The sequence below is a fragment of the Oncorhynchus masou genome, chromosome 15 (genome assembly GCF_036934945.1).
Source record: "Oncorhynchus masou masou isolate Uvic2021 chromosome 15, UVic_Omas_1.1, whole genome shotgun sequence".
NCBI lineage: Eukaryota > Metazoa > Chordata > Actinopteri > Salmoniformes > Salmonidae > Oncorhynchus > Oncorhynchus masou.
The window spans coordinates 15,822,087-15,849,049 of NC_088226.1; the positions used below are offsets into that span (position 1 = coordinate 15,822,087).

A 26,963-nucleotide genomic window follows, 5' to 3' on the forward strand; every position below is an offset into this window, starting at 1 on the left:
GGATAATGTCATGTCACTGTCAAGGAATGAAGAATGATATGTGGGGTGAACAGGATAAAGGGAGGAGAAGATGAGGTGGAATTGGAAGTAGGGGATGAGAGAGAGTGAGAGTGACGGATAGAGGGGAAGTGAGGATACATATACAGAACCTTCATGAGGAGATTATGCTGTGTTGTGTGGCCCACCAAGCCTGTGCTTTGGCAACAGTAACCTGCTTGCTTCGACGCACAGCTCCCAGACCCAGGATGTTTACCAAATGGAACCCTATTCCCTCTATAGTGTGCTACTTTGACCAGAGTTTTGACCGGGGCACATGTGGCTCTGGTCAAACGTAGTGCTCTACTGAATGTAGGGAATAGGGTGCCATTTGGGATGAAGACCCTGTCTGTCCTGGTTAACCAGAGGAATGAGATCCACTGGAACGAACACGAACACATCCAGAGATGTGTTCCTTTGTTTTGTCTTTTGTTTTGTTTGTTTTGTCTTTTGTTTTAGTATGGTCAGGGCGTGAGTTGGGTGGGTTGTCTATGTTAGTTTCTCTATGATTTTCTATTTCTGTGTTGTGATCTGTTGCCTATGTGGAAAATACATTGGATTTGAAAAAAGTTGTCAGCGTAAACTGTTGTTTTGAAGGTGAAATTTCAACCACAGGATTATGTGGTCATGGTAACCAATATTCAACATAGACAAACCTTGTATAAAATATGTTTAATTTACACCTTGGAAACAACGTCATCTTCGACGTAATATCCACTATAAGATAGACAGCCCAACACTGCTTAGCTTTAATATTTGTCACTGTCTATTACCAATGTGCTAGTAATAAATATGTTAGATTCACTTCTCCATTCAACCAAAAATAAAAGTTAAAGAATAAAGATTAAAGATTAAGTCAAATCAAACTGCATTTCGATTTTTGGTTGAAATGAAAACGGGAATCCAACATATCAATTATTAATTCATTTGTAGACAAGCTGGAATTAAAGCCAGGCTCAGTGGCACCGATGGGGCTATCCATACAGAAGATACATCTCCTTAAAAAGTTGATATTTGGTTGCATTGTCTACCAAACACGATTCAACATTACTTTTATAAGACAGCAAATAGCCTAATGTGAAGGCTATCTTACCAACTAATATGACAATATTTCTTAAACCTTAAAATGAGTGGCCACATTTTGAGGTTACTGTAACAATAAATGTCTTCTTATGTAATCATAGAAAGCGTGTATGTTCAGGTTTGCAGGTCTGTGGAAATCTTCACAACTGCTATAATAATCTGCATAGACTCTCAAACAGCATTGATCCCTTGCACCATGTCCTCTCAACTAACTGCAATCCAGGTCATTTGGTCATGTTGTTAGATCAAACACAGTGATAACACATTCATTTGTTGTAGAAATAAACAAAACATCCAACTTTGTATTGCCATTTGAATTTGAATGTGCTTTTAAATGGTTGAAAGCGCAGTGATCACAAATATAAGTGACAACTAAACCAAATATAAAACATTGATCTTATCATTGGAGTCCCGGGCCCAGGGAAAGAACATTTCAAATGTTCAGCAGTTTTCAATCTAATTTCCTGTCATTCTACACATGTTGTCATGGGACAGATGTTTTTTTTTTTTTTTTCTACTGTTGCAGTTCTAAAGCTAATATCCTGCAATTCAACACAGAGAGACAACTTTGCAGTTTTAAATTACAGTGCATTTATGTCAAATAAAAACAATTTGGGGGGGAGAATAGTATTGAACAGAAAAATGTACAATTGGTGGAGTACCGTGGATACCAATAACACTGTTAGTCTACACCTGTTGTTTACAAAGCACATGACAAATAACATTTGATTTGATTTGACTGGATTGATTCATAATTGTACATTGTGTTGTTTTACACATGTTTAACGTATTCCACAGATCCTTGGCCAAAAGTCATTTAATCTGTTGTTAGTAATATTCCCCCCCAAAAATTATGTAAAAAAAAAGAACTTCTGTTTTAAATGTTTAAAAATAATATTGATAACACATTGGGAATTCAACAAACCTTTGGCTGTCTTTTTGAGTGGGTGAAAATAGGTTGGACTCTCATTAATCAACGTACTAAATATTACCCAATTGTGTGCCCAGTGAGGAGACTTGTCATGAACTTCTCTGTTTGACTTTCCAGGCTTCCATCCTTATAGTAGTGCACTATTCATCTGACCTGAATGCATGTATCCAAAACAACTTACCACAGCTAGTTTGCAAACTGTTTTCTGCTTGATCTATTTAGACTGTGGGAGACTGTGTTCGCGAGTCAATGCACTGTGAGTGTCGTTGCCAAAGCTTCACAGTGGGGTTCTACCTGGAATTAAAACTACAGAACAGAAGGCCCTGTTCTCCTTGACCCTCTCTCTGCATTCCTTCCATGGTCAAATTAATGAACCTTGTACTGGAGCTTAAGAATGCCAGTGTTGACAGAATGAGAGAGCCGTCTGCAGTGTACTGTGAGCACCCAGTTAGAGTGGGTAGCAGGTTGCCCATTGGGACAGAGAGTGTATATATAGTCATTTTAGGGAAGTCAGTTAAGAACAAATTCTTACTGGTTACTGGCCCAACACTCTAACCACTAGGCTGCCTGCCGCCTCAGGAAGCCTAAGGGGAGTGAGCTCCAGTCTGCCTGCCACTGGTCTAGAGAGGCTGGAGAGAGGAGGGGCAAGAGGTGGGCAACGAGGGGGAGAGAGGAGGGCAGTAATACCTACTATAGGGCCCTCACTGGAATATTTTTTAATCAATTAGTCGCAGGTTTTATTTCTACATATTTTTGTTTGCAGATATGCAAACGTGAATTTATGCTCACAGACTTGTTTGCTTGAGTGACATAGTTTTGCATCAAACTACTGTTCTGCAGTGAATAGCCACAGGCACATTGATTGGCAAACTATGTTTGTACCATATAATGTATATATCAACCATGTACTAAGTACAATGTATGTAATGACTAAAGTAGAGTTCAGAGTGATACTGATTTCTCCCGGGGGGTTGCTCTGTTAAGTGGGCTAAATCAGGGTCACACAGAGAGTTTCTATATATATATATATATATACAGTGCCTTGCGAAAGTATTCGACCCCCTTGAACTTTGCGACCTTTTGCCACATTTCAGGCTTCAAACATAAAGATATAAAACTGTATTTTTTTGTGAAGAATCAACAAGTGGGACACAATCATGAAGTGGAACGACATTTATTGGATATTTCAAACTTTTTTAACAGATCAAAAACTGAAAAATTGGGCGTGCAAAATTATTCAGCCCCCTTAAATTAATACTTTGTAGCGCCACCTTGTGCTGCGATTACAGCTGTAAGTCGCTTGGGGTATGTCTCTATCAGTTTTGCACATCGAGAGACTGAAATTTTTTCCCATTCCTCCTTGCAAAACAGCTCGAGCTCAGTGAGGTTGGATGGAGAGCATTTGTGAACAGCAGTTTTCAGTTCTTTCCACAGATTCTCGATTGGATTCAGGTCTGGACTTTGACTTGGCCATTCTAACACCTGGATATGTTTATTTTTGAACCATTCCATTGTAGATTTTGCTTTATGTTTTGGATCATTGTCTTGTTGGAAGACAAATCTCCGTCCCAGTCGCAGGTCTTTTGCAGACTCCATCAGGTTTTCTTCCAGAATGGTCCTGTATTTGGCTCCATCCATCTTCCCATCAATTTTAACCAACTTCCCTGTCCCTGCTGAAGAAAAGCAGGCCCAAACCATGATGCTGCCACCACCATGTTTGACAGTGGGGATGGTGTGTTCATGGTGATGAGCTGTGTTGCTTTTACGCCAAACATAACGTTTTGCATTGTTGCCAAAAAGTTCAATTTTGGTTTTATCTGACCAGAGCACCTTCTTCCACATGTTTGGTGTGTCTCCCAGGTGGCTTGTGGCAAACTTTAAACAACACTTTTAATGGATATCTTTAAGAAATGGCTTTCTACTTGCCACTCTTCCATAAAGGCCAGATTTGTGCAATATACGACTGATTGTTGTCCTATGGACAGAGTCTCCCACCTCAGCTGTAGATCTCTGCAGTTCATCCAGACTGATCATGGGCCTCTTGGCTGCATCTCTGATCAGTCTTCTCCTTGTATGAGCTGAACGTTTAGAGGGACGGCCAGTTCTTGGTAGATTTGCAGTGGTCTGATACTCCTTCCATTTCAATATTATCGCTGGCACAGTGCTCCTTGGGATGTTTAAAGCTTGGGATATCTTTTTGTATCCAAATCCAGCTTTAAACTTCTTCACAACAGTATCTCGGACCTGCCTGGTGTGTTCCTTGTTCTTCATGATGCTCTCTGCGCTTTTAACGGAACTCTGAGACTATCACAGTGCAGGTGCATTTATACGGAGACTTGATTACACACAGGTGGATTGTATTTATCATCATTAGTCATTTAGGTCAACATTGGATCATTCAAAGATCCTCACTGAACTTCTGGAGAGAGTTTGCTGCACTGAAAGTAAAGGGGCTGAATAATTTTGCACGCCCAATTTTTCAGTTTTTGATTTGTTAAAAAAGTTGAAATATCCAATAAATGTCGTTCCACCTCATGATTGTGTCCCACTTGTTGTTGATTCTTCACTAAAAAATACAGTTTTATATCTTTATGTTTGAAGCCTGAAATGTGGTAAAAGGTTGCAAAGTTCAAGGGGGCCGAATACTTTCGCAAGGCACTGTACATATATGTGTATATATATATATATATATATATATATATATATATATATATATAGTTGAAATGTGAGTTTGCATCCCAATATTACACTTTACAAACATCACAGAAGACTGAAATATAACAAAACCATTTGACATAGAAACACAGGAGTTTTTGTGGAAAAAAACCCTGTTTTTTATGAAATTATGAAAAATACTAATAACATTGCACCCACTAGAGGACACTTTGGTCAATTGACTGCAGAAAAGGGATCTATGTGACATAATTGGATGTCTTCTGTTCGGATGATCTCTTGTTGACCCCTAAACTCTGACCCCTGGCCTACCCCAACAGTACTCAGACTTGACTCCTTGCCTGGAGTCAAATTAGGAGAACTGGACACATTACAAGCGCTGATGAGATGGCTTACACCCAAAAAAACAAATACCCGATTCTCTTCTTCTCTCTCATGCGTGTCTAGATCCGGCGCCGGCGGCCTACACCTGCAACACTGTTCAGAGTGGCAGACCAGTGTTCCCCTGAGGATGATCAGTCCACCCATCAGGTAACAGAGCGTCCCCTAGTGCCTCAGAGGATAACTGCATGTCACCCTATAGTCATGTGAATGGTTGCATTATTTCAAAACTGTAGGCTCCATTCAACTTGTTCTTCCTTCCACAGTGGATTGTAGGAGAGAATGGGGTACTCAAGCCCAAGCGAGTCAACCCTAATGTGTATCAGCCACCATCCCTGAAAGGTAAGCGTATAACTGACTGAGTAAGTAGTGTATACATGTCCTCTGTGTGATGAATTCTCCCTGTGTTGATACTGTGTTTACCTTGCTTTACTGTTCTGTTACCTCCTGATTGTGTTCTTTGTGAAATGGGGCAGTGGGGTAAGATCCACGTGACAAGAAAATGAATACAAGTCATGTCAATCAGTTGTAGTATCTTTATAAGAGTAGGTACTATACTGTATACACGTGCAAGAGGGATTTCTTCTATGGAACTATGGAACTACTAACATACACATGTTTTGCTTCTATGCACATATATATATATATATATATATATATATATATATATAGAGAGAGAGAGAGAGAGAGAGAGAGAGAGAGAGAGAGAGAGAGAGAGAGAGAGAGAGACAGCTGTGAGTCACTGAGTGTGAGTCTGTGCAGCTCTGGATCATCCAGGATTACCAAAGGAGCATATACAGCTGCAGATAGAGATACACACACACACAGACAGACAGACAGACAGACAGACAGACAGACAGACAGGCACCGACTGAGTTCTAAATGTTGCTTCATACTTGTTGTTTCACGCCGAGCCATAAACATAGAGCATGTGCTAGTAAGACCAGAAAAATATATATTTGGAGGCTTGTCAGTAGATGTTACTTAAAGAATTAAAGGGGGATTACTATATGCGTGTAGAGTGTTATTATAATACCCCAGTCTGTGTTCCTGTATCAGTATTCGATTCTTCATTAGCTGAGAGAGAGAGAGACACCCCAAGGTGACTTAGACAGAGTGGGATTAAGAGAGAGCAGGATGAGCCAACATTTTTTAGAGAGCAAAAGAACAGAGGACCAGACAGGAGAAATTAAAGTATAAAAACAAATGCAGGAAAGAGTAAAGATGTGTATATAGAGGACACACATGTATTATACCAGTCCATTACTACAAAACATGAAAGTGCTGGCTATTCTGCCTTTAAATTTGTCTGTATGTCTGTCTGTCTTGCTGGGTGATTGGCTGGCTGCTTATCTGTCTGTCTGGCATGCATCTGAAATCCCATATGACGCATGGTAACGTTGACAGTGTTGAAGCCTGGTAAACCCAAAACAACCTATCCCTCTCTCCCTTTGTCCCTGTGTGTGTTCCTGTGTATCGTGTGTATGTGTGCGTCCAGCCGTCCAGAAGATGGCTGAAGCACACATGCAGAACCTGGGTGTCTACCCCCCCTTAGAAGACCCCTTTGAGGGGGAGGAGTACGACGACCACCCCTGTCATGAGGAGAGGGAGGAGAGATTCCCCACCAAAGCTGCTGGTGAGATAGGGATTTCATACACTGTCAACTAGTAACACACTTGTTTAGCTGCTTACATGTTTAGCTGTGTGTATAGCCATTGTTATTCAGTGCCCACTTTTAAGTCAAATGGGATGAACGTTGCACTATGCCATGTTCAAAACAGCAGGGCCTCAGATAAACTCTTCTCTGACAAGTAGCAGTGGTATTATATTTATTAGCATCACTCCACCAAATCTATCAGAGAGCACAGCAGACCTCCCTGTGCCAGTCAGGGGGCCAGAGATGCTTAGCCATGGCTAACAGTCTATCTGCTTTCTCTTTGGCATCCGTACTGATGATGGGCTACCAGCCCAGATGGCAGAGCTTCCTAGTGAAATCTCTCCTGTAGCATCGTTAAACGCTGCTTCATTGGATATTACTGTCATCGTTTTTCTGTAAATCTGTCGTTTGAAAGCAAAACACGGCTGCAGAGTGGCTGTAGTGTCACACATCACTAGACAGGGACTCTTAAAGATACATTGAAGTAGGGTGTGATTATCCTCACTAGAGCAATTGCCTAATTAGGTCTGCATACACATGCACATTTATACAGAAGACACTTTCATATGTACTGGTATGATTCAGACCTGTATACCATGTCCCACACACATGTATTCCTACACACACACTCACAGGAGGCACATGTCTGACCATTAAATGACAGGTAGAACCAGATTACCATAGACTGGTTTGGGAGTGGAGTTATTATGATGTCCCATAAATTGATTAACCTCTTTTTCCCTAGTGCTGTTTGTTTACCTTCCCTGCATGTCTTTTCTGAAACATCAAAATCCACAAATCTAAGTAGTCATCAAGCTTACTTGTGTAAAAGGTTAGTGGCTTGATTTGAAGGAGACCAGTGTGTGCTGCTGTCCTTTGACATCACCTCTTGTCTCCTTAGACCCCCAAGCGACCAGCACCACAGATCAATCAGAGAAGCCGGATGAAGAGGAGGAAGAGAAAGAGAAAGAAGAGGAAAAGATGGAAGAAAAGACAGAGAAGGCAAAGAAAGTGCGCAAAAGTGTAAAGTTTTAACACTAAACAAAAAAAATGAAGGGAGAGATGGATGGTTGCAGATGTGTGAATGATTGAGTGAATGAATGAGTGGTTTAATGTGTTAACGTGTGAGTGAGAAAGAGAGCTTCTAAGTTTGAATGGTGCATATTCAAATTAAATGAATGAATGACTGAATGAATGTAGGTAGGTACTATTAGCAAATCTGTGAGCAAAAAATCTGTACATTATTCTAGAAGGGGAGAAGGAGAGGGAGAGGGGGGGGGAGAGAGAGTGTAATAGATATTGCCCTTGTGAAGAGGTGAGGAGTAGCTCCTTAGAACTAATGAGACTAATGGATAGGTAACTGTGACCTTGAGGTCCCTCACTGCAATGCTAGTCTTCTCTTCCATGTCAGGGGAACCATTCATTCACTTCTTAATTTCTAGCTTTGCTCTTTAATGTTACAGAGCAATGGAATAATGGCTAGAAATAATAACTACACATGACACTCAAAATAACTGTAAATGGACAAATGCTGATGAACAGCTTCAGTATAGAGCACACACACACACACACACACACACACACACACACACACACACACACACACACACACACACACACACACACACACACACACACACACAGAGAGAGAGAGGAGATATCATTAGTCTCTGACTATCAGTCCAGACTATATTCGAAAGCTGCTCCATTACTGTGCAGATATGATAATACAGACTCCAATATGGGTTCCTTTTCAATCACAAAGACCTGTATTATGTGTATCAAATTTCACTCTGGCCTAGATTGGACATCTCTGCAGCCTAATCATATTGAGATCTTGTTCTTGGAAGAAGTGAGCAGCTGCTGCCATCTTGTGGCAAGATAGGGGATGTGGAATAACCAGAGGGTATATATCGACATGGATTTACATACAATAAACTGTGCACTGCATAGGCCTTCAGATAATATGCATCTATATAATTGAAATGATCTAGATTTGTAATGCATTTGAAACATTTATTTGTGATGCATTTGAAGTTATTTTTGGTGCCCATCAAAGCTATTTGTGTCAATGATGTACTCTGGGTGTATGTGAGGATGCCATGCTTTTGTAAAAGTAGTCCAATTTAGTTATTTTGTGAGAAAAAAACATGTATTAATTTTGTATACAGAATCAGATTCTTATTATTTGTTTAAATCATTGCCTGTGTAAAGACCTATTAATCAACTTAGCTGTATATGGTCTCTCTCTGTTGAATAATTGTCACAATGTTTAGTAACCTTTCAGTCATGACTTGGATAACTGTGTTTTTCATATTCTCATGAAAAACAATACAGACAATACAATACATAGTGACTCTCTTTCTCTCTCTCTCTCTCTTCCTGCTGAAATGGAATGACACATTTGAATATCAAAATATTCACCCTCAGAATGTCATTATCATCATATACTCATTGATAATGTCAGCCTCATAAACAGTTTTCTTTATTTCCATCACATCTGTTCTCCAACTGCAGGATTGCTTGAGTCAGCGGGAATACATTTGTTGTAGTGTCTCAGTTGAATGTCTCAATCTGTACCAACTGTTAATATATAGTAGTTGTTTTGATTCTCTTTTTGTTGGACAAAGTGTTGAGACATATGGCACCTACTCCCTCCATTGTCTGGCTGGGGTGAGCATACTTTCCTTCTCCAAGTCTATCTATCCTCTATGGTCAATAGACGAGTGCCATGGCAAGAATGAAATCTCATCGCACTATTCTTCTTTATTCCACTTTTTGTTTTCATTCTTTTTTCTGTACTTGTTAAAGATGTAGACATTTCAATGTGAGCAACAATAACACTATCTAAATAAACACATTTTCCTGATTTGAAATTACTTTGTGTGTGTGTTCTGGTGTGTGGAACTAATCTTAAAATCCTAAAACTTTGAAAATATACTTTATAAAATAATATATATGACCGCACAAAATGATTGCCACAAGATGGTCAGTATTTCACACCCTATGATGGAATGAATGAACATTCCAGAAGGAATTCTGATTCTTGGAAGTCTGTTTGCTTCTCAGATGGTATGTTCTTCAAGTGGAGTATGTCAGAAAACACCCTCATGGAAAACAAAACTGGCAAAGTCAACTGACAAATTAAAAATAGGCTTCCTAGAAAGTATGCTAATTAATTTATTTGGACTGATAAGTTATTGCAACAATAGACAAATGTAATGGTAGGTCCTTTAATATTGCATTTGTAGTTTAAGTAACCTAATGATACCGTCAGATGAAAAACAAATAGCTAACATTGTGCCACCATAGACATTAAAACCAGATTACCACAAATCTAAACCGGAAGTGAGATGGTAACCCGTTTCATGTAGAATGTATTCCCGGAAGATACGTTTCGTCGATGATGATGTACTAAATCAGGTGAGTTAAACGCTCAGGACTACAGTCGTTCCTTTTTTAAATTCAAACCAATTTCGTGTGGTCATTGTTCAGATATGAAAGTTGTATCCTATTTATTTATGTTTAATTGTAATATATTCATGGGGTGTATAACGGGGTGTATACTGTGGCTATGTTGTTAGCTAGCTAATGGTAATGCTAAAGACAGGCGCTAGCACTGTTGTTTGCTCCACTTGTAATGCATGCCTATATCAATTAAATATCACCCCCAGTATTATGTACTAATTCTACATGTGTGTACGTAAACGGAACCTGCATGTATTGCTAAGCCAGTTGTAGCGAGCCAGTTTCAGTTTAGCTGTCAGCTAGCTGGTTAGCTAACTAGCTATCTACGGTAACTAGCTAGCTCTATAACGTTAACTAGTTATTGTACAGTTTTAGTACCATTTCTAATGCAGTGATTTATGTCGGCTGGTTTTGATATGACTGTCTGAGCATAACTCATTCAAGTTGGTCACTTATGTAATTTGGCTGGTGGTACACTGGCCAGATCTCAGGGTTAAGTTGCTTGTCTGTAGGAGGGTAATTTAGCCTAATGTGTTGTGTTCAACTGATGAATTCCATGTTAATCAATAGTGTAAATAGGCCTACTCAGAATCAGATAAATCAACAGCATTTATTGTTATCTGTAACAGACGATTGTTCAAAGTAACTTGTTTACTTTATTAGAGGGTGGGACCGGCCATCACAGTGAATATCAACTCTTGTCTTGTGACCAAATCTATCACCTTTACGCTTTCCGTGCATGTATGCCTTTTTTTTAAACTGAAAACACTGTGTTACGTTTTCCTTGTGCGGTATTGACATTTTAATTCAGTCACTTTTTGTACCTGAATGCCAAAACACCAAAGAGATAAATAAAGGTGCTCGAAGTTGACCCACTTTTGCATACCCCACCATACTATCAGACATCCATATCTTCATCACTGGAAAAGAAAACTGTTCAGATTAATACAATTTAAACGCTTACAAACAGGATATTGGGAAATTCAGAAGATCATCGGGCAATAATTCGGTATGATCTTCTGTCTAGAATAGAATATCATCATTGATGCTGACCAAATCATAATGTTACTGGTCACCTATACACATAATTAGCAGATGTTATTGTGGGTGTAGCGAAATGTGTGTGTTCCTAGCTCCAACAGTGATGTAATATCTAACAATACACAACAATACAAGCTAACCTAAGAGTAAAAGAATGGAATTAAGAAATATAGACATATTAGAACAAGCCATGTCTGAGGCTGGAGTATAAATAAGTGTGTGTGTGTGTGTGAGAGATGTATAAGCAGTATGTGGATAAAAAATGTAATATATTTGAAGAAAACATAAGATACAATAATATATGCACACCAATAGTTGAATAAGATGGCCTTGACTAGAATAAAGTACAGTGCATTTGGAAAGTATTCAGACCCCTTGACTATTTCCACATTTTGTTACAGCCTTTTTCTAAAATGGATTAAATTCATTTTTCCCTTCATCAATCTACACACAATACCCTATAATGACAAAGCGAAAACAGGTTTTTAGAATTTTTTGCAAATGTATTTAAGTAGAAATACTTTATTTTCATAATTATTCAGACCCTTTGCTATGAGCCTCGAAATTGAGCTCATGTGCATCTTGCTTCCATTGATCTTCCTTGACATGTTTCTACAACTTGATTGGAGTCCACTTGACATCCCTTCAAATGAGTGATTCAGCTATTTCAGCCATACCAGTTGCTGACAGGTGTATAAAATGTAGCACAAAGCCACACGATCTCCGTAGGCAAACATTGGCAATAGAATGGCCTTATTGAAGAGCTCGGTGACTTTCAACGTGACACTGTCATAGGATACCACCTTTCCAACAAGTCAGTTTGTCAAATTTCTGCCCTCCTAGAGCTGCCTCGGTCAGCTATAAGTGCTGTTAGTGTGAAGTGGAAATGTCTAGGAGCAACAACGGCTCAGCTGCGAAGTGGTGGGCCACACAAACTCACAGAACGGGACCGCCGAGTGCTGAAGTACGTAAAATCGTCTGTCCTTGGTTGCAACACTCGCTACCGAGTTCCAAACTGCCTTTTGGAAAGCAAGGTTGGCACAATAACTGTTTGTCGGGAACTTCATGTGTTTCCATGGCCGAGCAGCTGCACACAAGCCTAAGATCACCATGTGCAATACCAAGCTCGCAACTGGACTCTGGAGCAGTGGAAACATTTTCTCAGGAGTGATGAATCACGCTTCACCATCTGGCAGTCTGACTGACAAATGTTGTTTTGGCAGATGCCAGGATGCATAGTGCCAACTGTAAAGTTTGGTGGACGAGGAATAATGGTCTGATGCTGCTTTTTATGGTTCGTGCAAGGCCCCAATGACATGGCAACAGTTTGGGGAAGTCCCTTTCCTTTTTCAGCCCCTTTCCATGACATTGCGCCCGTACTTCAACCGATCGCTACCTGCACCTACCCGCCTGTCCAACATCACTACTCTGGACGGCTCTGACTTAGAATACGTGGACAATTACAAATACTTAGGTGTCTGGTTAGACTGTAAACTCTCCTTCCAGACCCATATCAAACATCTCCAATCCAAAGTTAAATCTAGAATTGGCTTCCTATTTCTCAACAAAGCATCCTTCACTCATGCTGCCAAACATACCCTTGTAAAACTGACCATCCTACCAATCCTCGACTTTGGCGATGTCATTTACAAAATAGCCTCCAATACCCTACTCAACAAATTGGATGCAGTCTGTCACAGTGCAATCCGTTTTGTCACCAAAGCCCCATATACTACCCACCATTGCGACCAGTACGCTCTCGTTGGCTGGCCCTCGCTTCATACTTGTCGCCAAACCCACTGGCTCCATGTCATCTACAAGACCCTGCTAGGTAAAGTCCCCCCATATCTCAGCTCGCTGGTCACCATGGCATCTCCCACCTGTAGTCACCCCCAAAACCAATTCTTTCTTTGGCCGCCTCTCCTTCCAGTTCTCTGCTGCCAATGACTGGAACGAACTACAAAAATCTCTGAAACTGGAAACACTTACAGTGCCTTGCGAAAGTATTCGGCCCCCTTGAACTTTGCGACCTTTTGCCACATTTCAGGCTTCAAACTTAAAGATATAAAACTGTATTTTTTTGGAACAACATTTATTGGATATTTCAAACTTTTTTAACAAATCAAAAACTGAAAAATTGGGCGTGCAAAATTATTCAGCCCCTTTACTTTCAGTGCAGCAAACTCTCTCCAGAAGTTCAGTGAGGATCTCTGAATGATCCAATGTTGACCTAAATGACTAATGATGATAAATACAATCCACCTGTGTGTAATCAAGTCTCCGTATAAATGCACCTGCACTGTGATAGTCTCAGAGGTCCGTTAAAAGCGCAGAGAGCACCATGAAGAACAAGGAACACACCAGGCAGGTCCGAGATACTGTTGTGAAGAAGTTTAAAGCCGGATTTGGATACAAAAAGATTTCCCAAGCTTTAAACATCCCAAGGAGCACTGTGCAAGCGATAATATTGAAATGGAAGGAGTATCAGACCACTGCAAATCTACCAAGACCTGGCCGTCCCTCTAAACGTTCAGCTCATACAAGGAGAAGACTGATCAGAGATGCAGCCAAGAGGCCCATGATCACTCTGGATGAACTGCAGAGATCTACAGCTGAGGTGGGAGACTCTGTCCATAGGACAACAATCAGTCGTATATTGCACAAATCTGGCCATTATGGAAGAGTGGCAAGAAGAAAGCCATTTCTTAAAGATATAAAAAGTGTTGTTTAAAGTTTGCCACAAGCCACCTGGGAGACACACCAAACATGTGGAAGAAGGTGCTCTGGTCAGATGAAACCAAAATTGAACTTTTTGGCAACAATGCAAAACGTTATGTTTGGCGTAAAAGCAACACAGCTCATCACCCTGAACACAACATACCCAGTGTCAAACATGGTGGTGGCAGCATCATGGTTTGGGCCTGCTTTTCTTCAGCAGGGACAGGGAAGATGGTTAAAATTGATGGGAAGATGGATGGAGCCAAATACAGGACCATTCTGGAAGAGAACCTGATGGAGTCTGCAAAAGACCTGAGACTGGGACGGAGATTTGTCTTCCAACAAGACAATGATCCAAAACATAAAGCAAAATCTACAATGGAATGGTTCAAAAATAAACATATCCAGGTGTTAGAATGGCCAAGTCAAAGTCCAGATCTGAATCCAATCGAGAATCTGTGGAGAGAACTGAAAACTGCTGTTCACAAATGCTCTCCATCCAACCTCACTGAGCTCGAGCTGTTTTGCAAGGAGGAATGGGAAAAAATTTCAGTCTCTCGATGTGCAAAACTGTTAGAGACATACCCCAAGCGACTTACAGCTGTAATCGCAGCAAAAGGTGGCGCTACAAAGTATTAACTTAAGGGGGCTGAATAATTTTGCACGCCCAATTTTTCAGTTTTTGATTTGTTAAAAAAGTTTGAAATATCCAATAAATGTCGTTCCACTTCATGATTGTGTCCCACTTGTTTATTCTTCACAAAAAATACAGTTTTATATCTTTATGTTTGAAGCCTGAAATGTGGCAAAAGGTCGCAAAGTTCAAGGGGGCCGAATACTTTCGCAAGGCACTGTATCTCCCTCACTAGCTTTAAGCACCAACTGTCAGAGCAGCTCACATATTACTGCACCTGTAGCCCAAACAACTACCTCTTTCCCTACTGTATTTAATTGATTTATTTATTTTGCTCCTTTGCACCCCATTATTTTTATTTCTACTTTGCACATTCTTCCAATCAACCATTCCAGTGTTTTACTTGCTATATTGTATTTACTTTGCCACCATGGCCTTTTTTGCCTTTACCTCCCTTATCTCACCTAATTTGCTCACATCGTATATAGACTTGTTTATACTGTATTATTGACTGTATGTTTGTTTTACTCCATGTGTAACTGTGTCGTTGTATGTGTCGAACTGCATTGCTTTATTTTGGCCAGGTCGCAATTGTAAATGAGAACTTGTTCTCAACTTGCCTACCTGGTTAAATAAAGGTGAAATAAAGTACGTACACAAAGCGAGGTCCATACAGAAATGGTTTGTCGTGATCGGTGTGGAAGAACTTGACTGGCCTGTACAGAGCCCTGACCACAAACCCATCGAACACCTTTGGGATGAATTGTAACGCCGACTGCGAGCCAGGCCTAATCGCCCAACCTCACTGATGCTCTTGTGGCTGAATGGAAGAATGTCCCATCAGCAATGATCCAACATCTGGTGGAAAGTCTTCCCAGATATCCTGTTATAGCAGCAAAAGGGGAACCAGCTCTATATTAATGCCCATGATTTTGGAATGAGATGTTCAACAAGCAGGTGTCCTCATACTTTTGACCAATATTTTCCTCTTCTTATATCCCTAAACACTGGGCCAGTCTCCCAGACACAGATACTCCTTTCAATTAGCTTTTTAGTCCAGGACTAGGCTTAATCCACTTCTGAGAGATCAGCTCACTGGCCACACCTCACCATTACCCCCCCCCTCTCTGTCCCAGGTGGATTGGCCCCTTTCTCAGTAGGAATGCCGGGCGGAGTGGACTATGGGGAGTTTGGGGGGAGCCTTCCTGCCATCGCCTCTCTGAATGCGTCCTACTCCACCACTGTATCCCTCCCCTCCCCCCACTACCTGGTGGTGCCACCTGGGGAGAAGAAGGTCATCTCGGACGTCCGTCGCACCTTTTGCCTCTTTGTCACCTTTGACCTCCTCTTCATCTCCCTGCTGTGGATCATCGAGCTCAATGTGAGTTCACTTGTTGTCAATCTATTTCTACTCTCTTATTTTTTTATTTAGTGTAACCTTTATTTAACTAGGCAAGTCCGTTAAGAACAACCTGGACAACGCTGGGCCAATTGTGCGCTACCCTATGGGACTCCTAATCACGGCCGGTTGTGATACAGCCTGGAATTGAACCATGGTCTGTAGTGATGCCTCTAACACTGAGATGCAGAGCCTTAGACCGCTGCACCACTTGGGAGCTTGTTTTATTGTTGCTTTCTCTCATGTGTCTCACATGTTGTTCTCTGCCCCTTGTTTTGGACTTTTTCTCAGTATCACTCTCCATACTTATTTTCACTGTTCTATATTATGCCAATTGTATATATTCTGTGTGTGACCACAGGGTATACACTGAGTATACCAAACATTAAGAACCCCTTCCTCTACAAGGTGTCGAAAGCGACCACAGGGATGCTGGCCTTCCCTTTCCCGTGTTCACTGTCAAGTTGGCGGGATGTCCTTTGGGTAGTGGACCATTCTTGATACACACGAGTAAAAAAATAAAGAATTTTAAACCCTTTTTTCTCCCCAATTTCGTGGTATCCAATTGTTAGTAGCTACTATCTTGTCTCATCGCTACAACTCCCGTAGGGCTCAGGAGAGACAAAGGTTAAAAGTCATGCATCCTCCGATACACAACCCAACCAAGCCGCACTGCTTCTTAACACAGCGCGCATCCAACCCGGAAGCCAGCCGCACCAATGTGTCAGAGGAAACACCGTACACCTGGCGACCTTGGTTAGCGCGCACTGCGCCCGGCCCGCCACAGGAGTCGCTGTTGCGCGATGAGACAAGGATATCCCTACCGGCCAAACCCTCCCTAACTCGGACGACGCTAGGCCAATTGTGCGTCGCCCCACGGACCTCCCGGTCGCGGCCGGTTACGACAGAGCCTGGGCGCCAACCCAGAGTCTCTGGTGGCACAGCTGGCGCTGCAGTACAGCGCCCTTAACCACTGCGCCACCCAGGAGGCCCCTAGTGTTGCAGTTCTTGACACAAACCGGTACGCCTGGCACCTACTACCATACCCTGTTCAGAGGCACTTAAAAAACATTTTCTTGCCCATTCACCCTTTAAAAAGCATACATACACAATCCATGTCTCAATGCTTAAAAATCATTCTTTAACCTTTCTCTTCTTCTTCATCTAAACTGAATGGAAGGGGATTTAACAAGTGACATCAACAAGGGATCATAGCTTTCACCTGGTCGGTCTGTCATGGAAAGAGCAGGTGTTCTTAATGTTTTATATACTCAGTGTATTGCTATCTCTTTACCACTTCCTTAAAAATGTGAACAAGATTGTTAGTCAGATGCCCAGCAGAGCTGTTAACAGTTTTTTTAGGTTATTTTCTCTGTGTGTCAGTTACTTTCTCTCATTATGTCAGCGGTCCCCTAATGATGATGGAATGTATGTATGCAATAGAAAGAGCTTGCCTCTGGCTGCATGTTTTACATATGGTTCTACTCTTGCTTTGTCCCGCTGCAGATCAATAACTCCATTTGGCAGAGCCTTGAGCTGGAGGTTGTCAAGTACAACTTTCAGTCCTCCTTCTTTGACATCTTTGTGAGTGTAAACGATCAAGCTATAATTGTAATGGGTCAGAAAGTCGTACGTTTGAATGAACTGAGCGTACTGTCACGGTTAATCACCTGCTGATGCTTGCCTTTATTGAAATCAAAGTCGTCATGGCCAGCTCTCACGATCACATGCGGGAATAACTTTATAGTTTGACTGTTTTCTGGTTTGTCTTTTTTTGTCTTTTTTTTTCTCCACCATAGCTCCTTGCCTTGTTTCGTTTCCTTTGTCTCCAGTTGGGCTATGCTGCTCTGCGTCTGAGGCACTGGTGGGTCATTGCGGTAAGAGTGCTCCTTGAGACGGACCGACAGACTGGTACCTAAATGGACTGATGGTCATATGTGGTGGGCTGACTGCTCTCACCCAATACCAGCTGTTGTTTTTAACAGTGTTTCATTCTCATAGATCACCACTCTAGTGACCAGCTCCTTCCTTGTAGTCAAAGTCATTCTCTCCAATGTGAGTGCCTCCCCCTCTCCTCTTACCAGAAACAGTTTGGACTGAGCTCAACACTTGTTTGTGTTCAAAGCCACTTCACATTTTCACTTCTCTATTCAATTAGAACATTAATATATTGTCAGTTTGTCTGCAGTTGACCTTTACTGTGTACTCAGCATGGTGGGGATTATACATTGAAATCTATTCTGATCTGAGTTAAGCCTTTCTGCTGCCCTCTGTGTTTACGCGCCGTGTCGACAGCCTGAAGCCACACTCCCCTACAATCTCTTCGCTATTTATTTATAATGAAGGGGAAGGAGACAAAATGTTGCTGTTGTCAAGATACTGCTCAGCATAATTTCTCAGAAATGGCATAAGTAGTAGTGTTTATTCAAATGGGATATGGCTGTCCACACAAGTGTATGGCAGAGTCCCAAATGCCACCCTTTCCTCTATAGTGCACTACTTTTGACTAGATTCTTATGGACCCTGGTCAAAAGTAGTGAACGAAATAGGGATTAGGGTGCCATTTGGGATGTAGCCTATATATACCACTTGTCTCAGACTGACATGTCATTCCTCACACAGCTGCTGTCCCAGAATGCCTTTGGCTATGTGTTACCCATCACCTCCTTTGTGGTGGCGTGGCTGGAGACATGGTTCCTGGACTTCAAGGTGCTCTCCATAGAGGCTGGTGATGAGAGAGGTGAGTCACAGAGTGATGGATACATTTGAAGGGGTCAGTGGAAATTCCTGGACATGTTTATTCAGTCATTTTGCCAGAAAGCACATGAATATGCAAAAAAGAGGACTGGCCACCCCTCATAGCCTGGTTCCTCTCTAGGTTTCTTCCTAGGTTTTGGCCTTTCTAGGGAGTTTTTCCTAGCCATTGTGCTTCTACACCTGCATTGCTTGCTGTTTGGGGCTGGGTTTCTGTACAGCACTTTGAGATATCAGCTGATGTAAGAAGGGCTTTATAAATACATTTGATTTGAAGAAGGTTTGTGCCCTCAAGAAATCCCCTCAGAAGGAGGAAGTGGGTTGTAGTAGACAGACGCAAGTAGGGAAGGAATGATCCATTGGATAATGGAATGGACAAAGAGGAGAGGAAGATGTATAGTCTTTTACGTCTCCCTTTACGGTCTCTGTCTCCCTCAGCCTACCTAGCAGCAGTGAATGCAGCGTCGGAGCGAGCTTCCATGATCTACCCACGCGCTGTGTCTGAAGGACAGTTCTACTCTCCACCTGAATCCCTCGCAGGTACCACACTACATCTCCCTTTCTCTCTCCCTTATAATTCTCAATGTCTTTCTCAATCTTCCATGTCTCGCTTTCTCTTTGTTTCACCTTTACGCTGTCTCTTCCCTAACTGTAATCTCCATTCTACGTGTGTGTGTGTGTGTGTGTGTGGTTGTATTATGTTGGCCAGGGTCTGAGGAGGACCTGGATGAGGAGGGGCTGGGTCGCAGGGCAGTCTCCCCCCAGGAGAAGGAGCTGGTGAGGCAGGGTAAAGAGGCCACGGCCGTGGTGGAACAGATCCTGGCCCAGGAGGAGAACTGGAAGTTTGAGAAGAACAATGTGAGTGGCTAGTTCAGGGGCGTCAAAACTCATTCCATGAAGGGCTGAGTGTCTGCTGGTTTCTGTTATTTCCTTTCAATTTGTATCCAGTTAAGACCTATACAATCAGGTGAGGGGAGTTCCTAACTAATCAGTGACCTTTACAAGGGAGGAGCAGACACCTGGCCCTCCATGGAACTAGTGACACCTGTGCGCCAGTTACTTCTAGTTAGCTACTCGTTGTACGCTGTTAGTTTGTGGGTTGGACACAAGATGGTTTAATAGTGACAGATTTACTGGATGTTGCTAATATGTTGTTTCTCCTTTTGTCAGGACGCGGGGGATTCTGTGTACACACTGGAGATTCCCTTCCATGGAAAGACCTTCATTCTCAAGGTACATGGTCATCACTTTATTTCTGTGTATGGCCTTTGCTTTCATAACGTGTGGCTTGTCTGGTGTAAGTATTTGGCACATTGGGCTATATGCCTTCGGAAAGTATTCACACCCCTTGACTTTTTCCACATTTTGTTACAACCTTATTCTAGAATGGATTAAATACATATTTTTCCTCAACAATCTACACACAATACTCCATAATGACAAAGCGAAAACAGGTTGTTCGACATTTTTGTAAATATATAAGAAATACATCAACATAAATATGAGACTTGAAGTTGAGCTCCGGTGCATCCAGTTTCCATTGATCATCCTTGATGTTTCTATAACTTGTTTGGAGTCCACCTGTGGTAAATTCTAGTTGCGCAGTGGTCTAAGGCACTGCATGTCAGTGCTAGAGACGTCACTACAGCACCCTGGTTCGAATCCAGGCTCTATCACAACCGGCCGTGATTGGGAGTCCCATAGGGCAGTGCACAATTGCCCCAGCGTCGTCCAGGTTTGGGTGGTGTAGGCCATCATTGTAAATAAGAATTTGTTCTTTAACTGACTTCCCTAGTTAAATAAAGGTTACAATTCAATTGATTGGACATGATTTGGAAAGGCACACACTTTGACAGTTGACAGTGCATGATGAGGGGAATAAATGATTGAATCCATTTTAGAATAAGGCTGTAATGTGGAAAAAGTCAAGGGGTTTCAATACTTTCCGACGGCACTGTATATCGTATATTCAAGGTCTTCCTAGACTGTTTGATAGGTTTTGTATTTATAGCTATGTGTTTGTGTGTGTTGTCTGTCCCAGGCCTTCATGCAGTGTCCAGCAGAGCTGGTGTACCAGGAGGTGATCTTACAGCCAGAGAAGATGGCCCAGTGGAACAAAACTGTTTCTGGTTGCCAGGTAACCTGCACTATCCTGTCTCCTCTTTTTCTCATGACCAGTCATCAGACAAACAGGCTTAGCCGAGTACAGTGGACCTACTGTGAAAACCAATTTGTTATGATTCGGATAAGTTGTTGTGGCCCGTATGATGGTGATGTAGAGGTTAACCTAGGCCCTGCGCTCTCATTTGTTGACTTCTGCAACCGTAAAAGCCTTGGTTTCATGCATGTTAACATCAGAAGCCTCCTCCCTAAGTTTGCTTTATTCACTGCTTTAGCACACTCTGCCAACCCTGATTTCCTAGCCGTGTCTGAATCCTGGCTTAGGAAGGCCACCAAAAATTCTGAAATTTCCATCCCCCAATTACATTTTGCATCAAGACAGAACTGCTAAAGGGGGCAGAATTGCAATCTACTGTAGAGAGAGCCTGCAGAGTTCTGTCATACTATCCAGGTCTATGTCCAAACAGTTCGAGCTTCTACTTTTAAAGATCCATCTCTCCAGAAATAAGTCCCTCACTGTTGCCACTTGTTATAGACCCCTCCTCAGCTCCCAGCTGTGTCCTGGACACCATATGTGAATTGATTGCCCCCCCCATCTATTGTCAGAGTTCGTACTGCTCGGTGACCTAAATTGGGATATGCTTAACACCCTGGTCGTCCTACAATCTAAGCTAGATGCCCTCAATCTCACACAAATTATCAAGGAACCTACCAGGTACAACCCCAAATCCGTAAACATGGGCACCCTCATAGATATCATCCTGACCAACTTGCCCTCTAAATACACCTCTGCTGTTTTCAACCAGGATTTCAGCTGTCATTGCCTGTATCCGTTAGGGGTCCGTGGTCAAATGACCACCCCTCATCACTGTTAAACGCTCCCTAAAACACTTCTGTGAGCAGGCCTTCCTAAACGACCTAGCCCGGGTATCCTGGAAGGATATTGACCTCATCCTTTCAGTAGAGGATGCCTGATTGTTCTTTAAAAGTGCTTTCCTCACCATCTTAAATAAGCATGCCCCTTTCAAAAAATGTAGAGCTAAGAACTTGGTTCACTTCAGACTTGACTGCCCTTGACCAGCACAAAAACACCCTGTGGCGTACTGCACTAACTTTGAATTGTCCCCGTGATATGCAACTGTTCAGGGAAGTCAGGAACCAAAACACACAGTCAGTTAGGAAAGCTAAGGCTAGCTTTTTCAAACAGAAATTTGCATCCTGCAGCACTAATTCCGAAAGTTTTGGGACACTAAAGTCCATGGAGAATAAGAGTACCTCCTCCCAGCTGCCCACTGCACTGAGACTAGAAAACACTGTCACCACTGATAAATCCACAATAATCAAGAATTTCAATAAGCATTTCTCTACAACTGGCCATGCTTTCCACCTGGCTACCCCGACCAACAGCTCTGCTAAAGTCTTCGAAAGCCAAGTGAACAAACAGATCACTGACCATTTCGAATCCCACCGTACCTTCTCCGCTGTACAATCTGGTTTCCGAGCTAGTCACAGGTGCACCTCAGCCACGCTCAAGGTCCTAAACGATATCATAACCGCCATCGATAAAAGACAGTAAGTACTGTGCTGCCGTCTTCATCGACCTGGCCAAGGCTTTCGACTCTGTCAATCACCGTATTCTTATCGGCAGACTCAACAGCCTTGGTTTCTTTAATGACTAGTTCACTAACTACTTCTCAGATAGAGTTCAGTGTGTCAAATCGGAGGGCCTGTTGTCCGGACCGCTCTCAGTCTCTATTGGGGTGCCACAGGGTTCAATTCTTGGGCTGACACTTTTCTCTGTACATATCAATGATGTTGCTCTTGCTGCGGGTGATTCTTTGATCCACTTCTATGCTGACGATACCATTCTGTATACATCTGGCCCTTCTTTGGACACTGTGTTAACAAACCTCCAAATGAGCTTCAATGCCATACAACACTCCTTCCGTGGCCTCCAACTGCTTTTAAATGCTAGTAAAATGAAATGCATGCTCTTCAACCGATCACTTCCGGCCCGCTCGCCTGGCAAGCATCACTACTCTGGACGGTTCTGACTTAGAATATGTGAACAACTATAAATACCTAGGTGTCTGACTAGACTGAAAACTCTCCTTCCAGACTCAAATTAAGCATCTCCAATCCAAAATGAAATCTAGAATCGGGCTTCCTATTTCATAACAAAGCCTCCTTCACTCATGCTGCCAAACACCCTCGTAAAATGACATTTTTCGTCGATTTCATTTACAAAATAGCCTCCAACACTCTACTCAGCAAATTGGATGCAGTCTATCACAGTGCCCTCCGTTTTGTCACCAAAGCCACATATACTACCCACCACTGTGACCTGTATGCTCTCGTTGGCTGGTCCTCGCTACATATTCGATGCCAAACCCACTGGCTCCAGGTCATCTGTAAGTCTTTGCTAGGTAAAGCTCTGCCTTCTCAGCTCACTGGTCACCATAGCAACACCCACCCGTTGCACGCGCTCCAGCTCGTATATTTCACTGGTCATCCCCAAAGCCAACACCTCATTGGCTGCATTCCATTTCCAGTGCTTACCGATCTCTGCAGCTGTACTCAGCCCATCTGTAAATAGCCCATCCAACCAATTACCTACTTCATCCCCATATTTGTTTTTGTTTTTCTGCTCTTTTGCACACCAGTATTTATACTTGCAGATCCTCATCTGTACATGTATCACTCCAGTGTTAATTGCTCATTTGTAATTACTTCGCCACTATGGCCTATTTATTGCCTTACCTCTTTACTTCATTTGCACACACTGTATACAGATTTTTCTATTGTGTTATTCACTGTACGTTTGTTTATCCCATGTGTAACTCTGTTTTTGTCGCACTGCTTTGCTTTATCTTGGCCAGGTCGCAGTTGTAAATGAGAACTTGTTCTCAACTGGCCTACCTGGTTAAATAAATAATTAAAGGTGAGAGAGGAAAAAGTAACAGACATGATGCCAAAGGCTGACATTGCTTTCACTTTGTTCCTTTAGATCCTCCAGAGGGTGGATGACAACACCCTGGTGTCGTACGATATTTCTTCCGGAGCAGCAGGGGGGGTAGTGTCTGCCAGGTAACTCAACACAACATGGAGTCACCCTGTTCCCTATGTGGTGCACTTTGGGTCAGAAGTAGTACATTCTATAGGGTGCCATTTTATATAGGGTGCCAGCCCTCGTTTTGTCCATGTTTTGAATGTAAAAGTAGTTCATGCCCTTGTATCCCTTAGGGACTTTGTGAATGTGAGGCGGGTGGAACGCAAACGAGACTGCTACATCTCTGCTGGCATGGCAACCGACCATGGCGCCAAGCCTCCGCACAGTCGCTATGTCAGGTCTGGCCTTGCCTCTAGACAGCCTCATTTCACTGGGAACAATACTGAAAGCAGATCAAGTCAACCAAACCATTCATGCTAATTAGCTGATATGTGATACTACCATCCCTCCCCCTCTCTCTCTTCTCCTCCCTACCATCCATCCCTCTCCTCTCTCTTCTCTAGAGGTGAGAATGGTCCAGGAGGGTTTGTGGTCCTGAAGTCCAGCAGTAACCCCTCGGTTTGTACCTTTATCTGGGTGCTCAACACAGACCTCAAGGTAAGAACAGGCTGTTGAGGATGGTTTGTGTGTGCTTGTTGCTTTGATGTATTGTCGGTGGGCTGGAGAAGCAGTTTAACTTTCATGTCTGATCTTGTTTTGTCTCAGGGCCGACTTCCCCGCTACCTTATCCACCAGAGTCTGGCTGCCACCATGTTTGACTTTATGGCCCATCTACGCCAGCGCATCGCTGACCTACGGTCCATTCGCTAGATGCCCTCTCACTTTCTTCCTGTAGGGAAGCTAATGCCTGCAACCCACAGCGCCACCACAGGTTTGGTGGTGTCACTGCAGATTTTTAGGAACACCTACATTTGGAAGTGCACCTGCGATTATGGTGGATATCAAACTTACTTAGACTAGAGGAAAGTCAACAGCATAGCGAATGGGAGACTGCTGTGTCTGCACTTTCACTGGTCTTTTAGATGTGAAGAGGTCTGGGGCTGTCAGAGGAGATGTTCCTCCCCTCACATGGACTCCATGTTGTTTTTAAACATAGTCACACACATTTTTATGTAACTTTTCTGCTGTTTCTCTCACTGGGACGCTAGTGCTGGATGCGTCTCCCTCCAGCCAAGAAGTCTAACAGTATTGAAAGTGTAATGGAGGTCGGATTAGGACGATGACTTGATGAAGGTGGACGTCTTTTTGACTGCGTAGGTTTTTTTCCTCTCTCACTGGAAGAGAACTGGTGCAATGACTGTGGGTTTGCTGCATCAGACCGGCTGAGCCTTATTCTGCCGCACATTTATTTTAGCCATAGACTGTCTGTTTTGCTTTTTTTCTTGTTATTTACACTGTCTTCACTGTCATTCTCTTGTAACCGGGGAAACCGCTACACATGACCACATTATGAACAAAAATTGAGCTGTTGGAACACGATGAACCCACAATGTGTCCCTTTTTGGCCTCGTTGACCCTCACTGCATTGGAAGCTGACTGTCGGAGTGCTGTGGTCCTCCAGCCAGTAGGGGACGACACCACCACAACTCATCTACTAACAACAGGAGACCACCTACTTAATGGAGCTCAAGATGGGTGGTTGTGATGATTTACCGGTCGCTCATGGGTTCATAAAGATTTTCAGATACTCTACTCGTCTGTGCCAAGCCTTTAGTGGCCTTTTTAGCTAGAGGGAATCCATCTGCCCTTAATGATGGTTGATCTAAGTTGTAACTGTATTGGTAAATGTATCACAGCCTTCTGAAATAAGCCTTTACTGCAGACATACTATAGATAGAGAAGTGTCAGTAAATTTAATTATGTGATTATTTATGTTAAACATTTTATCATTGTGGTGGATGCAATATTGAAATTGACTATAATTGGAGTTCTGATTCTCTACTGTCTGTAATAAAAAATATGCCAGCTCATCGATGGCAAAGCAAGCTGCTTCGCATATCACACCCTTCAGCCATCAGCCTGCTGTGTGCATGTTGATGCAGTGCTGAATGTCTGGTATGTCAGGTCATTGAACATTACACGTGTGAGAACTCATGTTCCCCTCTCATGCATTGCAGTCCTGTAAAAAAAAGAAAGAAAAAAGGCATAATTGGAACTTGTTCTGTTTTTGGCTCCACTCTATTTTCGGGCCCTAGTTAACAGGCTTAGCTACATCATTATTGTATCAGAACAGAAACAAAACATGTTGAACAAAGAAACGATGTTACATTTTTTTTTACGGGCTGTCTGAAAGTGAAAATAAGGTCTTCGATTTCCATGAAGAAGAAAAAGAAAGTCTGAAGTTAATTTGAAGTTTGCCATCTGTGTGAGTGGGAGTTTCACACTTAAGTCAGTTCTGTAAATCCCTTAACTAATAATTGGGCTGAGAAAGCAGTTGGTTGGTTTGGTGCCTTTGTCACAGTGACAGAAATGGGCATAGTGTCACTGTGACCACACTATTCTTTCACTGTTAGGACTTGTCTATTAATACAATATCACTTGTTTGCTAAAGGTCATTTCTTTTTCAGTTTTGTATGTTTTCATTTCTGTGATTGTTCTAATGTTTTGAAATCATACTAACTGCAGATAATTTACAAAAATGTGTCAATTTTAAGATCGTTTTCAAAAATTTTAACAGGATACTGACAACCTTTTTTTTTTAAACAGAAGATTAGCCCGCATCGAATCTCTAATAAAATGTTGAAATTAGTTATTGATGAAACGTCCTGACTCCCATTTCTCAGCCTTTCCAGTAAACCCCTTCAACCCTGTAACACAAACTGTCCAAGATGCCTGGGTGAGTAGGTCATCCTGTAGGCCTACATAGAAAGGCTCAATTTTACAAACTGTACACTTGTGATGTTAGGAGTGACCACTTAAAAGGAAGACTTCACAGGGAAGGTGTCTGGGGTCACAAGCAGTTGATTTTAAACCACTGTGTGTTTGTTAATTGGGTTAATGCAGGCAAAATACAGGGTTTTGTCCATTAGGTGCCAAACTGAACAAAGAGGACTAGAA

The 26,963-nt window shown here is 42.3% G+C and overlaps 2 protein-coding genes across 4 annotated transcripts in view; both read left to right on the forward strand.

Moving 5' to 3' along the window:
- Positions 1–9,640, forward strand: part of LOC135555740 (protein phosphatase 1 regulatory subunit 1B-like) — a 32,379-nt gene extending 22,739 nt beyond the window's left edge. The window contains exons 2-5 of the mRNA XM_064988433.1: positions 5,171–5,254; positions 5,371–5,446; positions 6,603–6,740; positions 7,663–9,640. Of these exons, the coding sequence (XP_064844505.1) occupies positions 5,171–5,254; positions 5,371–5,446; positions 6,603–6,740; positions 7,663–7,796 (432 nt within the window). The 3' untranslated portion in view covers positions 7,797–9,640. The remainder of the gene's footprint in view (positions 1–5,170; positions 5,255–5,370; positions 5,447–6,602; positions 6,741–7,662) is intronic.
- Positions 9,641–10,075: 435 nt separating this feature from the next.
- On the forward strand, positions 10,076–26,667 carry LOC135555741 (stAR-related lipid transfer protein 3-like). 3 transcript variants are annotated; one of them, XM_064988434.1, is made up of 14 exons: positions 10,076–10,184; positions 15,759–16,003; positions 17,528–17,605; positions 17,821–17,898; positions 18,023–18,076; positions 18,644–18,761; positions 19,214–19,315; positions 19,485–19,633; positions 19,946–20,008; positions 20,817–20,912; positions 23,904–23,983; positions 24,140–24,244; positions 24,410–24,503; positions 24,612–26,667. In XM_064988434.1, exons 2-14 carry the CDS (start codon positions 15,785–15,787, stop codon positions 24,714–24,716), a joined length of 1,341 nt encoding a protein of 446 aa, XP_064844506.1. In that variant the 5' UTR covers positions 10,076–10,184; positions 15,759–15,784; the 3' UTR covers positions 24,717–26,667. The 3 variants fall into 3 exon arrangements, with proteins under 3 accessions (XP_064844506.1, XP_064844507.1, XP_064844508.1); XM_064988435.1 differs by lacking the exon at positions 18,023–18,076; XM_064988436.1 differs by lacking the exon at positions 17,528–17,605.
- The last annotated feature ends 296 nt before the right edge of the window (positions 26,668–26,963 follow it).